General features: G+C 34.1%; 1 protein-coding gene across 2 annotated transcripts in view; it reads right to left on the reverse strand.

Annotated features, from left to right (window-relative positions):
- Positions 1–8237: 8237 nt before the first annotated feature.
- LOC135639968 (peptidyl-prolyl cis-trans isomerase FKBP19, chloroplastic-like) overlaps positions 8238–13776 on the reverse strand; it is a 6326-nt gene continuing 787 nt past the window's right edge. Inside the window, exons 3-10 of one of the 2 annotated variants that reach the window (XR_010497114.1) lie at positions 13696–13776; positions 12233–12318; positions 12091–12141; positions 11766–11846; positions 10053–10097; positions 9084–9139; positions 8415–8498; positions 8238–8344 (exon numbers count right to left, since the gene is read on the reverse strand). The exon at positions 13696–13776 is cut by the window's right edge and continues 57 nt beyond it. Coding sequence is in view for 1 of the 2 variants with exons in the window: in XM_065154010.1 (XP_065010082.1) it covers positions 8249–8344; positions 8415–8490; positions 9084–9139; positions 10053–10097; positions 11766–11846; positions 12091–12141; positions 12233–12318; positions 13696–13776 (572 nt within the window). In the remaining variant the exon portion in view is untranslated. The remainder of the gene's footprint in view (positions 8345–8414; positions 8499–9083; positions 9140–10052; positions 10098–11765; positions 11847–12090; positions 12142–12232; positions 12319–13695) is intronic. The other variant, XM_065154010.1, reaches the window with a different exon arrangement.

Consider the following 13776-nt stretch of genomic DNA (forward strand, 5'->3'; position numbering starts at 1 on the left):
TCCCTCCAAGTTGCTGCTCAAAGGCTGCAAAAAAGATTCATCTATTGCTTAAGAAAAGAGAATGAATACATGGCTATTTATAGGGCTTCTAAACCCTAACTCCTAATATGACTCCTACTTAAGACTCTTACTTCTAACCAACTCCTAATATGACTCCTACTCAAGACTCCTATTCCCTTACAACTTCTAATTTTTCTCTAAGAAAAAACCTCCTACATGAATGTCCCTCTCAATTAGGACTCTCGTAGCTAGAGTCCTAACATAATGTCCCTCTCAATTAGGACTCTCCTAGCTAGAGTCCTAACATAAACTCCCCCTATTAATATGACATATTGAAATGAACCTTGAATTCAAATTGAATTCAAATCAAAGCAATTATAATCATGATTCACATCATATGCAATACATCATATACATCATCATAATAAAATCATGAGTATTGCATACATAATCATAATTTTAAAACATCAAAGTGCATCATATCATGAATGATTCAAATCATCATCATACCTTCTCCCCCTTTGTCATCAACAAAAAAGAGAAAAGTGTAATTAGTATATTTTTAAAACATGTAATTTCTACTTCACTATAGAATATGCAAGCTTAGCAAATTTTAGAGATGTACAAGTTTAGTAATTTTGCTTTTTGTTTTTAGATGTGGAACCTAGCATTTTTGCTTCTTATAAGCTAGCAATCTTTGTTTCTCTTTTGAGATGAGCAAGCTAGCAAGTTTTTGTCTTTGAAATATGCAAGCTACTAAGTTTTTCTCCTTGAAATATATAAGCTAACAAGTTTTATATCATTTTAAAACTTGCAAGCTAGTAATTTTTATCTCTCCCTTTGTCATTGTTAAAAAGAATGGAAGAATACAAATTTGTAATTCTTTTCCCTTTACATCAATTTTTACATCATGACAAAGATAAATTTAAATCAAATATGATGAGATATACAATTTATGAATATAAGAGAGTATCATAAATAAATCATTATATGAAAGATATATATTAAAGATCATTTGAATATCAAAAGACATGAATTATTTTAATAAATCTCTTTTTTTGTAAATAGAAAAAAGAAATATAAAAGAATAGAATAATAAAATATCTTGATACATGCATAAGAAATCTCATGTTTTATATAGAAAATCTCTTCTTAAATAAAATGCAAGAATCATATGAGAATAAAGAGTAAAAAATCTTAATTCAAAAAAGAAAATCTCAAGTTATAATTTCGAGAATTTAAAATCATGATATAGATAAAGCTCATTCAAATTTAAATCATCAAATCATCAAAATCAGATTCAAAATGACATAAATATATTTATTAATTTCTTATTGAAAAATCAATAAGATAGAGATGGAGAAATTTTCAAAATGCATTCCTTTTAAGTTTTGTCAATTCATGTGATTGATTTCATATAAGCATGCCCAAGTTTTTTTTTTATTATGTCAAAACCATGTATCATGTTTAAAACCAAAAACTAAGATTTATCACAAAAGTCATTAAGATAAAAAAATGTAACACATAATTCCAAAATATAAGATTTAAAATCATTATTATTTCAAATCCTCATGCATAATATAAAATCATCATGAATGATATCAAAACTTTTAATATTTTTATTACATCATTACATCATTACATCATTATTGTATCATTAAATCATTACGCATGATTTCATTGAACATAAAGCATCTTCAATTAAAATCATTTTGTTACCAATAGTTCTAATTCTAATGATATTTCCTTTATTATTTTAGCTAGTGAGCTGTATGAAGTATTTTGGATCTCTGGTCATAAGCCTTGAGCATCCACTATCAAAATATTATTTTTGCTCCTAACTTTTAATTTTAGAGATGTCTATAAGAAGAGTAGGTTTGTTCTATGTACCCATTTAGATTTGAGTCCTCATGGTTTGATCTATCATTCTTAGCTTTTGGCATTAAGTCATTCATGGTTCTTTTAGGAACCCAAACCAACTTATGAGCCATACTTTTTGAATGGATATTTATATGCAAAATGACCATGTTTATCATAAAAATTACATTTATTTTTAATGAAAACATGTAACGTGGGTCCTTTAATAAAATTGGTTGGTTTTTGTTGAGTGTTACTCACAAAGTCGATTCCTTCTTTTCTATGAACATGACTCTTATTGGCAAGAATCATATTTAAAGATTTGTTACTAATTTTAAATGTATCTAACATTTGTTGTAGAAATAAATTTTCCTTTTTAAGTGAGTCTAACTCTTCACACTTAGTGCAAGGAGTTAACATATAATTATCATGCTTATTTTTTAATTTTTTAAATTTACTAGCAAGAGAAGCATGATCCTTTTTTAACAACTTATATTTTTTACCCACTAGCTTACATTCATCAAATAAATCATGGAAAGCATCAAACAATTCATTGTAAGATAAATGAGATTCGATTGAGCCATTTAGCTCATCGTCGAAAGCCATTAAGACGTAGTTCGTCATCTCGTCTTTGTTGGTTAGCTTCTCATCTTCGGATGTACTTGATTCATCGTAAGTCACCTTGAGTGCTTTCCTTTTCTTTAGTAGCTTCTTTTTTTTAAGTTCGTATTTGTTCTTAGTTTCATGTTTTATGAATTTTTAAAATTTATTTGTGATGAGTTTTATGTTATCATCACTTGAGCTTTCGCTCGAGTAATCTTCTTTTGTTCTAAGTGTCAAATCCTTTCTGTTCTTTGGAAGGGTGTTCTTAAGTTTATCATGTACTATATGTCATTTCATAGGTTATCAAAGACCCAATAAGTTCTTCAAATGGAAAGTTATTTAGGTCCTTTGCCTCTTGTATTGCAGTTACTTTCAAATCTCAATTTTTAAAAAATGATCATAAAACTTTATTAATAAGTTCAAGATTTGAAAAACATTTACCAAGAGCTTTTAAACCATTGACGACATCTGTAAAATAAGTGTATATGTCAACAATAGTTTCGCTTGGCTTTATTCGAAATAGTTCAAAATCATGCATTAAAAGATTTATTTTAGACTCTTTAACTCTACTCATACCTTCATAAATTACTTATAATATGTGCCAAATCTCATGTGTAGTTTCGCATAAAGAAATATGATTAAATTCATTTTTATTCAAAGCACAAAATAAAGCGTTCATAGCTCTAGCATTCAAAAAACAAATATTTTTCTTCGAATCATTCCACTTATTCATTGGATTATAAGACTTTTAAAAATTATTATCAATGATATTCCATAAATCAAAATTCATAGAAAGTAAGAAAACTCTCATTCGAGTTTTTCAATATGTGTAGTCCGTCCCATTGAACATAAGAGGACGAACGATGGAAAGACCCTCTTGATTACCGACAAAAGCTATTTCTCTTAGGTATTAAACCAAATAAGAATAACGTGACTCTCATACTAATTGTTAAGACCAAAATTGGCACTAAAAGGAGGGGTATATTAGTGCTATCTTAAAATCACATCGGTTTGAAAATCTTCATTCAATAAAGCTATATCAGAAAGACATTTAAACTTAAAATATTTATAAAAGTAGTAATAAGCAGGTAAAGCAATTAAAAAATAAGTAAACAATCAGAGAAAGGGAGGCACACTAATTTTACAGTGGTTTGGTCATCGTGACCTATATCCACTCCCGATTCCTCTTTACTCGAGGCCACCAGCTTTTACTGATTTTTTTTCAACGGGGGAAGATCAACTACTCTTACAACTCTTTCTCCTTTTCATAGGTTTATGAGAGAACCTTTACACTCCTCTATTACAAGAAGTCCCTCACACTCTCCCTTAGAATAGCCTCTAAGCATATGGAGGAGGGAACTCAACTTTCTAATGGTGTTTGCAACCTTAGAATCACATAGTTTTGGTTCTACTTTCGTGCTATATCAAGCAAGAAAGATTGAGATATTTATATGCCCCAAATGGATTCAAATTTAGAGCCAAAATTATCTCATCCCGAGTTTTTGGGTATTGGCGATGCCAGCGCTAGTACTGGGTTATACCACTGCCAGTACTAGGTGGTACCATCGCCTGACAGACTAACAACTAGAGGTACCATCGCCTGTCAGTCTGATACTGGGCGATACGATCGTCCATTCTAGTGGTATCATCGCTTGACATAGTCTTAAAGATTGTGTATAGGTAATACCATCGTTGGTCCAGGCGATACCATCGTCCAGATAACCTAGGAGGCTGAGTCCCAGGCGGTGCCACCGCCAGCCCTATTAAGGGTTGCTGCATGGGCCTCACTTGGCCCAAAACAGCCCTAACTCAGGCCCATTGGGTCCCTAATTGAGTTGACATTATTTTATCTAAATACCGACTCAATTAGACTATAAACTAATTCGATCTAGACATAATCGATTACAAGGGTGAATCCTATGTTGTCATGCATGTCATTGGTTTATATGGTGCTTCGTCTAATCCTTCGACGTATTGTCCAATTGGTATGTTGACTCTCATAACTTTCGATCTCATTAGCATAATGTCTTATCATTCGGCCCAATGCCCGAACTCATGGTATAAAATCCTTCTACCGACACATCGATCGATTCTTCGATCGATGTTCAATCTTACTCTGGCCCAATGCCCTATTAAGGGTTGTTGCATGGGCCTCACTTGGCCCAAAATAGCCCTAACTCAGGCCCATTGGGTCCCTAATTGAGTTGACATTATTTTATCTCAATACCGACTCAATTAGACTCTAAACTAATTTGATCTAGACATAATCGATTACAAGGGTGAATCCTATGTTGTCATGCATGTCATTGGTTTATATGGTGCTTCGTCTAATCCTTCGACGTATTGTCCAATTGGTATGTTGACTCTCATAACTTTCGATCTCATTAGCATAATGTCTTATCATTCGGCCCAATGCCCGAACTCATGGTATGAAATCCTTCTGCCGACACATCGATCGATTCTTCGATCGATGTTCAATCTTACTCCGGCCCAATGCCCTATTAAGGGTTGTTGCATGGGCCTCACTTGGCCCAAAACAGCCCTAACTCAGGCCCATTGGGTCCCTAATTGAGTTGACATTATTTTATCTCAATACCGACTCAATTAGACTCTAAACTAATTCGATCTAGACATAATCGATTACAAGGGTGAATCCTATGTTGTCATGCATGTCATTGGTTTATATGGTGCTTCGTCTAATCCTTCGACGTATTGTCCAATTGGTATGTTGACTCTCATAACTTTCGATCTCATTAGCATAATGTCTTATCATTCGGCCCAATGCCCGAACTCATGGTATGAAATCCTTCTACCGACACATCGATCGATTCTTCGATCGATGTTCAATCTTACTCCGGCCCAATGCCCTATTAAGGGTTGTTGCATGGGCCTCACTTGGCCCAAAATAGCCCTAACTCAGGCCCATTGGGTCCCTAATTGAGTTGACATTATTTTATCTCAATACCGACTCAATTAGACTCTAAACTAATTCGATCTAGACATAATCGATTACAAGGGTGAATCCTATGTTGTCATGCATGTCATTGGTTTATATGGTGCTTCGTCTAATCCTTCGACGTATTGTCCAATTGGTATGTTGACTCTCATAACTTTCGATCTCATTAGCATAATGTCTTATCATTCGGCCCAATGCCCGAACTCATGGTATGAAATCCTTCTGCCGACACATCGATCGATTCTTCGATCGATGTTCAATCTTACTCCGGCCCAATGCCCTATTAAGGGTTGTTGCATGGGCCTCACTTGGCCCAAAACAGTCCTAACTCAGGCCCATTGGGTCCCTAATTGAGTTGACATTATTTTATCTCAATACCGACTCAATTAGACTCTAAACTAATTCGATCTAGACATAATCGATTACAAGGGTGAATCCTATGTTGTCATGCATGTCATTGGTTTATATGGTGCTTCGTCTAATCCTTCGATGTATTGTCCAATTGGTATGTTGACTCTCATAACTTTCGATCTCATTAGCATAATGTCTGATCATTCGGCCCAATGCCCGAACTCATGGTATGAAATCCTTCTGCCGACACATCGATCGATTCTTTGATCGATGTTCAATCTTACTCCGACCCAATGTTCGATTCCTCCTACTTTAATCAATTTGTTTTTCCTTGATCGGGGTTAGTCCTGTGTCACTCAAAATACTGATTAGATCATAATTTTATTAATTAATTTAATCATCAAAATCTAAAATTTAACGATATAGAACTTTCAAAGGGGCAGGACTCCCAAATTCTCAATGCTCAAAATGCCATGCCACCAAATGCCCAGAATTCTCTGCCTCGCAGATATGTTCCTCCAATCCGTCATTTCAATGCAATGCCTCCAAATGCAGGTGGTATGCCAAACCATCGGAATCAAATGCCTAATTCGCATAGCAGCTATTAGCCAAATGCTAGACCTAGGTATCAGGAAGGCGGTGGACGAGGCTATCAGGGAGAACCAAGTTATCAAGGAGCTGGTCAAGGATACCAATGTGGTAATCCTGGGAGCAATATGCCAGGTATTGATTAACAAGGAGGTAGCCATGGTTATCAGGGAGGTAATCCACCATATCAAGATGGCTATTCTAGCCATCAGCAAGACAACTCCAGTTATCAAGAGGGCAGCCCCAACTATCAACAAGAAGGATCTCCTCCTTATCAAGTAAGAGACATGCTTGGAAGAGATCAATAGAAGATATTTTGACATGTTGTGAAAAATCGAATATGTAGTAAGTGCTTATAAGTTTCTTTTGTTCTAATGAAATATTGATTGACTCTAGGGGACTCCCAGTATTATCTTCAACTATAATGTCAACTCAGCAAATCCATTGTGGAATTCAGTGAAAATATTTTTTTAGAACAGTTGATACAATATTTTTGAAACATCTTTTTTTGATGTGTCTTGTTATCGGCACTAAATGATTATTGTATGTTTAAAATTTTTGAAACATCTATCAAGAGAGTGCATCATCAAGTTTAATGTACGTATTTATTATTTAACTATTATATATGTTATCAAGATGTGTTATAATTGACTAATGTATGATTTTGTTTGTAGCATATAAGACATTATTTTTATAATATATAAGTTTCATAATAAATTGATATGTTATCATTTTATATTAAATTAATATTATTTTATATATTTCATAAATATTGAAGATTTATTTTATAAGTTTTTAAAAATTCCTACGTGTGATTACTGATATATTTTTATCATAATTTATTTTAAAGATAACATGCTATTTTATAATAGAACTAAGGATCGGGTGGGTGGAGGAGTTTTTTAATCAATTGTGGGTTTACTAAGAAGATATAATTTTTTATTAAAAAATAGTTAGCATTATAAAGACATATATTTTAATTTAAAATATTTTTAAAAATTATAAATAATGAAATGCTAATTTTTTTTATATAAAACTGAGATTTAGTGGGATAATAGCATGGTCCCAAGTCGATCGGGGATGGGAAAACCGTGTCGATGTCGAATCCATTGTCCGAAGCACTAAGACGTCGGCATCGGAGGTGATGTGGTCTTCCTAAGTCGACAACCACATATGAGCTTATGCAGACCGCGAGGCGGTGTCAATGGTGTGGCCCGGAGTCATTGTACGGACGAGGATGATCAATGATCTCAGCCATCCAATGGGTTTGTTGATTGATGATGGACCCATGGCCATTTTGTTCGTTGTTAATATTAATTTCTATCATTCTGAGGAAGGATTCTGACATCTAATAATCATCTGCGTGCATTTGAACCCAGTGAAATCTGCTGATGTTTTTACATTGTAATTTTGTGGTAACTTTCTAAGAATTTTGATATCATTGTACACTTTTCGTAAAAGCATAAAACATGGGATGAAAGATTTTTTACCTTTTTTTCGAGAGTATGATTTCAGATAAACAATATGTTCTAACAGTGCTTCATCCACAAATCACAGTGCAATATATTGATACAGTTGTTGATATTTAGCAACAATAGAGGTCAAACTCCAGAACAATGTGTAATCTGTCGAGTGAAATAGAAAAGGAGAAGTTAATGGACGAAATGTAATCCACATTTTGCTGCATTTTGGCAGAAGAAACTTGCCTTGCCGTTGACTGGCAGAAAAAGGAAGATTCAATCCTTTTAATATCTGTTCATCATGATTGCCCCTTTGGCAAGGAAGTCATCTGTGTTTGTTTTCTGCAACATTCACTCAACATATCAGACCCTTCAGAAATCTATTGTGGAGAAATCATCGAGAAAATTAACATACAACATACCCCGATAAATCTTAGTTCCTGACGATTTTAAGAAGCTCTATATCGAACAGTAGAGTTTTGTCGATCAAGCCCTGGTTCCTCAGGACAAAATCAAGAGCTCTTTGGCCCTGCAGAGTTAGACAATGATCAGCATGCTACTTATTCACAAGTGTTCTAATCGATTACTGTGTAGAGTACCGAAAAAGTCGTTGGTCTGGGACCAAGTTTGTTGAAGTCACTATCTGGATATCCCAAATCCGGAGGCACTATTATCCTGCATTGCTGTGTGAGTAATGTATTAGCACATCCATGGCTGCACTCATAGAAAGAAAAAATAATCCATCTAGAGAAAAAAATACAATTACCTATCATATTCAATAATCAGATAAATGTACTATACAAAGCAAGCATCAAAAGAATTTGATCTGAAATTAATACAATTCCACCAAGAAAAAATGCTATGGTAGAACTTTGATTCAGTAGCTTGGGGGCAATCAGAGAGTTTAACAAACTACTCTGATGGGTTTCTAATAATAATATCAGCATGTAAAATCTTGTTTGCTTCTTGACAATGTATTGCGACAAGGTTAAGGTCGTTATTAACAGATTATGTGATGTAAAGATTTATAGCAATGACACGGAACTACAACTGATTAAATAAAAAACTGTTGAGGTAATGTCCACTGTAAATAGTTTGATAGGAGTCTCATTTTTTTCAAAATTCCAGTTCCTGGTATAGCATAAACAAAATGCAATTTTCATGACTAACAAGTCAGTAAATATCCAATAAAATGCAGACCAACTAATAATTAGTGCAGAGGGCACCATCTAAATAAATGGTGAGTATTGAAAGGGCTGGTACATCACCTCCTGATACCTCCCTCTGCCATGCCGACAATGGCTTCCTCAAAAGCTGGTATAACCTGAACATGTGAAATGATACAGCATAAGAAACTACTAAGATATCTCATTCTAAACAGACGAATGCCTGATGATGTAACAAGGAGATGAGCAATGTAAAATATATCCATTGTGAAATGATGACCCAAATAGATGAATGGACCATATCACTTTAGCTTCTACTATTGTAAAAATTGCTGCAGCTTTTTCTAAAAATCATCATTGGTGATTTCCTCGATACACTGGAAAATGAAAAACTATAGTTCATTGCTTCCATCAATATATTAAACTACAGAAGTACTATTCCCTCATAAGAGATATTATCTGAAACCTGCAAATAAGATTCCAACATATAGGGCACAATGAATTTATTCTACATTGAGTCTATTGTCTACTGTTTGATTGTCTATAAGAATTTCTTTTGCAACTCATATGGTCTTGTGAGAATAATTAGCTTCGGCTTGGTTGATGGTAACAGTGATGAGTCAAACATGGAATAAAAAAAAAAAAAAGGAAAAAGGCTATTGCAACATTGAGCTTCACTAGAATCCCTAGAAAATATATGGACATTGGCTTTTCTCTGTCATCTTTTTGTGAGTTTTTTAAGTTTGTAAATGAATTTAGTTGTATAAGGTGATGCTTGTTTAGCTGCTCCAAGCTTCCAACTGAACAAGAGAAGGCTTATTTTTTCTCTGCCACATCTTGGGCATAGAATCTTACCAAGGAATTCAGCTGAAACATTAGGAGAATGATGAAAATAGATACCACAATATAATACACGATCATGTGGAGCAATATTCAGTACAGAAGTTGGTGTCCTGTTTGCATAGATTATTCTGAATTCATCCCTAGATCTGGATGCCCAATACCTCAAACATTCAGTATTTGTTGCTCTAACCCCAACGATGACTTGTATGTGAGCAATGAAGAAATTACCTGTCTTGAACCAACCTTGAACTTGAAAAAATCTTTATCATCTCCCTGCACATTAGAAAGAGACACTTCAAAGAGATGCAATGATAGGGGCAAACTTCAATATATGAAAGAACAGTATCTGGATTCCACAACCAAACAAAAGAGGAACTGAAGCACAAAATATATCTTGCTTTACAAAAACTATAAAAATGTGTCAATAGTAACAGAAGACCATGACTATTTATAGTTGATAAAGAATGACAAGAAGAAGACTAAATTGTATAAGAATCTTCTGTGATCAATTTAAAACCTAATAGCACTGGAGTAGGCACTCATTGTAAGCCAAATCACAGAGCCTGTGACCCAGTAACAGTTGCAAACTTTAACCGAAAACTCACAGCACTAAGACAACGCCCATCATGAGTGGTAGTATGTCCAGTTAGCAATAACATTTTAGTCATCCATTGTTCTCATCACCAATGACTTGTACTTTTTCCTTGTTTAAAAGTATATCACAGACCTTCTAATCCTTGAATACGAACATAAATGGTCACATATAGATGCAAACATGAGAACGACCTGATGGAAACAAAGAATGATTTCATAACTACCTCATCATCTAGCACCCTCCAACCAAAGACTTATCAAGCTAGCCCCATCATCTGCATTTTCCCTGAACTTTTTACAGTTTCAGTGAGCATTTGACCTTTTGCTCTTGAACTATATGCATCTCTATCCCCAGGAAACCATGTCGTCATAAATATATCATAAATGAGTAATGTGACTCAACCCTATACCAAACACCAAGTCTTACAAGTAGTATGCTCTATCAGCCTAGTAACTTTCTCATTGAAAAATATCCATGAAAAAACAGTATGTGATCCATATTTTCTAGAATATTCAGAAATACCTGAAAATACTTTGTAAGTGAAATATTAATGAGGATTAAGAAAAAAGGGGTGAAGCAAACCACCAAACATTATCCCTTGTACGCTTACCACTTACCATAAGCTTGACGAAATCAAGTTAGCAAACCTCTGATTTGCTCTTAGCAAATAAGTTATACATGATGATCAAATTAGCATTCTTGTGCATTATCCACTGTCATGCATCAATCTGAAACCCTTAATATTCTCAATAGAAGATTGATAGTCCTAATGTTCTTAATTCTTTTAATTTATTTTTTAAATGATTATACAGGGCATTTAGGATCCAAACTGCAATGACACACATCTTATATATAAGTGCTATTACAGCAACTCTGATAAAATCTCAAGCTTTAGGTCTTTTAGCATTCAACATCTTTGTGAGTCATTGGATTCTGCTAGCATATATTCTGCCAGTTTTCAACTTATTTGCAACTCCAAGATAAAATTTCCAACTATTAACCTTTCTTGTTTTTCATAGCAGAGGTGCTTTTGGGTGAACACATGCAAACATAATTATATTATTACACCCTGTCTTTTTAAGAAGCATATTCTGTCTCTTCAACCTTGTTAAAAAAATTCAAGATTCATGAAAAGTGCTAGACTGAGACTTGATGCCATTTTCACCTCTCCAACCAACCTTGGAATTAACAATGAAGGGACTTACATCATGTTTGTTGATCCAACTCATTTGGTGTGCATAGAACATCTATAGTTTTAATTACTTGTTCCTTCTAATAAAATTGGGCAATCATCATCATGAAAGGAAAATTGAAACAACAACAAAAATATGCCAGAAAAAGTGTACCTCAAATGAACCACCCTTTGTCTTATTTCGAGCTTCAAAGATGCGACCATAGTATCCTATCGTATAACCATCCCAGTCAACCTTCAATGCATTTACAAATCTGCATGAGTTTGTCCAACTCAACTACATTTCAAAAATCTATCCAAGTTCATCAAGAAACTGAAATTCCAAAGTAGAAATCATCAGATAAACCTAGGCATAATTGATCAGCTTATGACATATTACTCGGCAACTATTGAAGTAAAACTTTGCTGGGGGGTCTTTCCTGCACTATTAAATGTATTTTCTAAATTACATATCATAGTTGCATAAAGTTCTGCCTCACCACCACTGTGTCCCCAGTTTTCGGTGTGGGACCATCACCAACTCGCAAATCCTGTAGTCAGAAAATTATAATCAGCATCTTCTTAAGCCTTTTCTCCAAAGAAATAACAAGCATGCACCTGAACTCATGTACCAAGGATAACCTTGTATTGAAGACCGGATTGTGTCTCATTATAATCTGGATAGCGCATTTTTGTCTTTCCATAATCCTTTCCACGGAGTGCTGGCACTGGATTATCAAGAACCAAAAATAAGCCCAGTGCTTTGGAAACTAAAATCAAATATCTTCGATTTATATTCTTGAGCCAATGCAATATCTGATAGGTTTAGTAATCTTAGAAAACTACAGACTATTAAATACTGAAATACTCTGAGAAGCCAAAACGTCATAGCTTCCGGGCTCACAAATGAGAGAGGTGAACCCTAAGAATAACCCTAAGCAATAGCATTATCCGTAAAGCACAATTCTTTACCAATGGCCACAGTATAACAAATTAACAATGAAACACAACACCTTCACAAAACTTCACCATGGAGATACAACAGATTATAAGCAATATCTAAAATGGCCTCGAAGAATTATTTCTAAAACTACAGAGTACCTGATCAAGGAAAAAAATTTCAAAATTATACACCTCAGAATTTCCATAATTGCACTTGTACCTTGAAGATCAACAACTTGAATTGAGTAGATGGATCTGTTCACACTAGATGTTTTATAAATATATAAACACTCAAGCTTTCATATTATTGCAAATATGCCTTTGAACTTCAAGGGGGGTAGATCCGATATCTCAATTTCTTATATTCAATCCTGATTATGCTTGTTTGAATTTAGTATTTTTCTGGTACATATCTGGATATACGCAACACATTGGGTGTCTAGATACATATATGGAATTCTTTCACAATTACATATTGCTAAATGCAATAATTTATGCCATCAAGTTGAACATTGCTCAATATAGCAAAGTTTGTCATTTTATTTTTTTTTATTTTTCCATGTCAAGAGGAACATTGTGACACTTCAATCAGTCTCATATTGAAAGTAAGCAAGACTAACATTAATTTATAAGAATCAGATGAGTGTATTATTATCGACTTTAACTTAAGAATTTTAAACTAGTTATTTAGGCTCAATAAAATTGATAGCTTAGTTATCCCATTGGTCATTACAATTGACATCAAAGCCAAAAGCTCAAGTTGAAAATGATATGGATGAAGTCAGAGAACACGTCATGGTGCGGAACCATCACTAGGCTATGTCTCAAATACACCATGCTAGGGTTTGATCTGGGTTACATTAGACTTTATAACAACCCAACTAGTCTCACATCCGGAGTAGACAAGACTAAGATTGACTTATTATAATAGTCTAATAGGTGTACTATTGTTAACAAACTTAATAAGTCAATAAGCAATTAACTTTAGATCATTTGAGGAATTTTATGAACTAATCCTCTAGTTTTTAAAGCATATACCAAAAGAAAGTTTTTCTGACAAGGGATTTGATACCAACCTTAAATAGTTGACATCAAGGCTGATCCATTGTGCAAGAGAAAAAGAACTTATTAAATATACTGAAACATAAACTTTGAGAACTTACTATCAGCAAATTCTGCTGCTACTGCCACTCCATTATCTAGAGCATTTTGGAAAGCACCAGTGGTGAACCCAATAGAGGAGA

Source organism: Musa acuminata, chromosome BXJ3-6 (assembly GCF_036884655.1).
Source record: "Musa acuminata AAA Group cultivar baxijiao chromosome BXJ3-6, Cavendish_Baxijiao_AAA, whole genome shotgun sequence".
NCBI classification, from domain to species: Eukaryota; Viridiplantae; Streptophyta; class Magnoliopsida; order Zingiberales; family Musaceae; genus Musa; species Musa acuminata.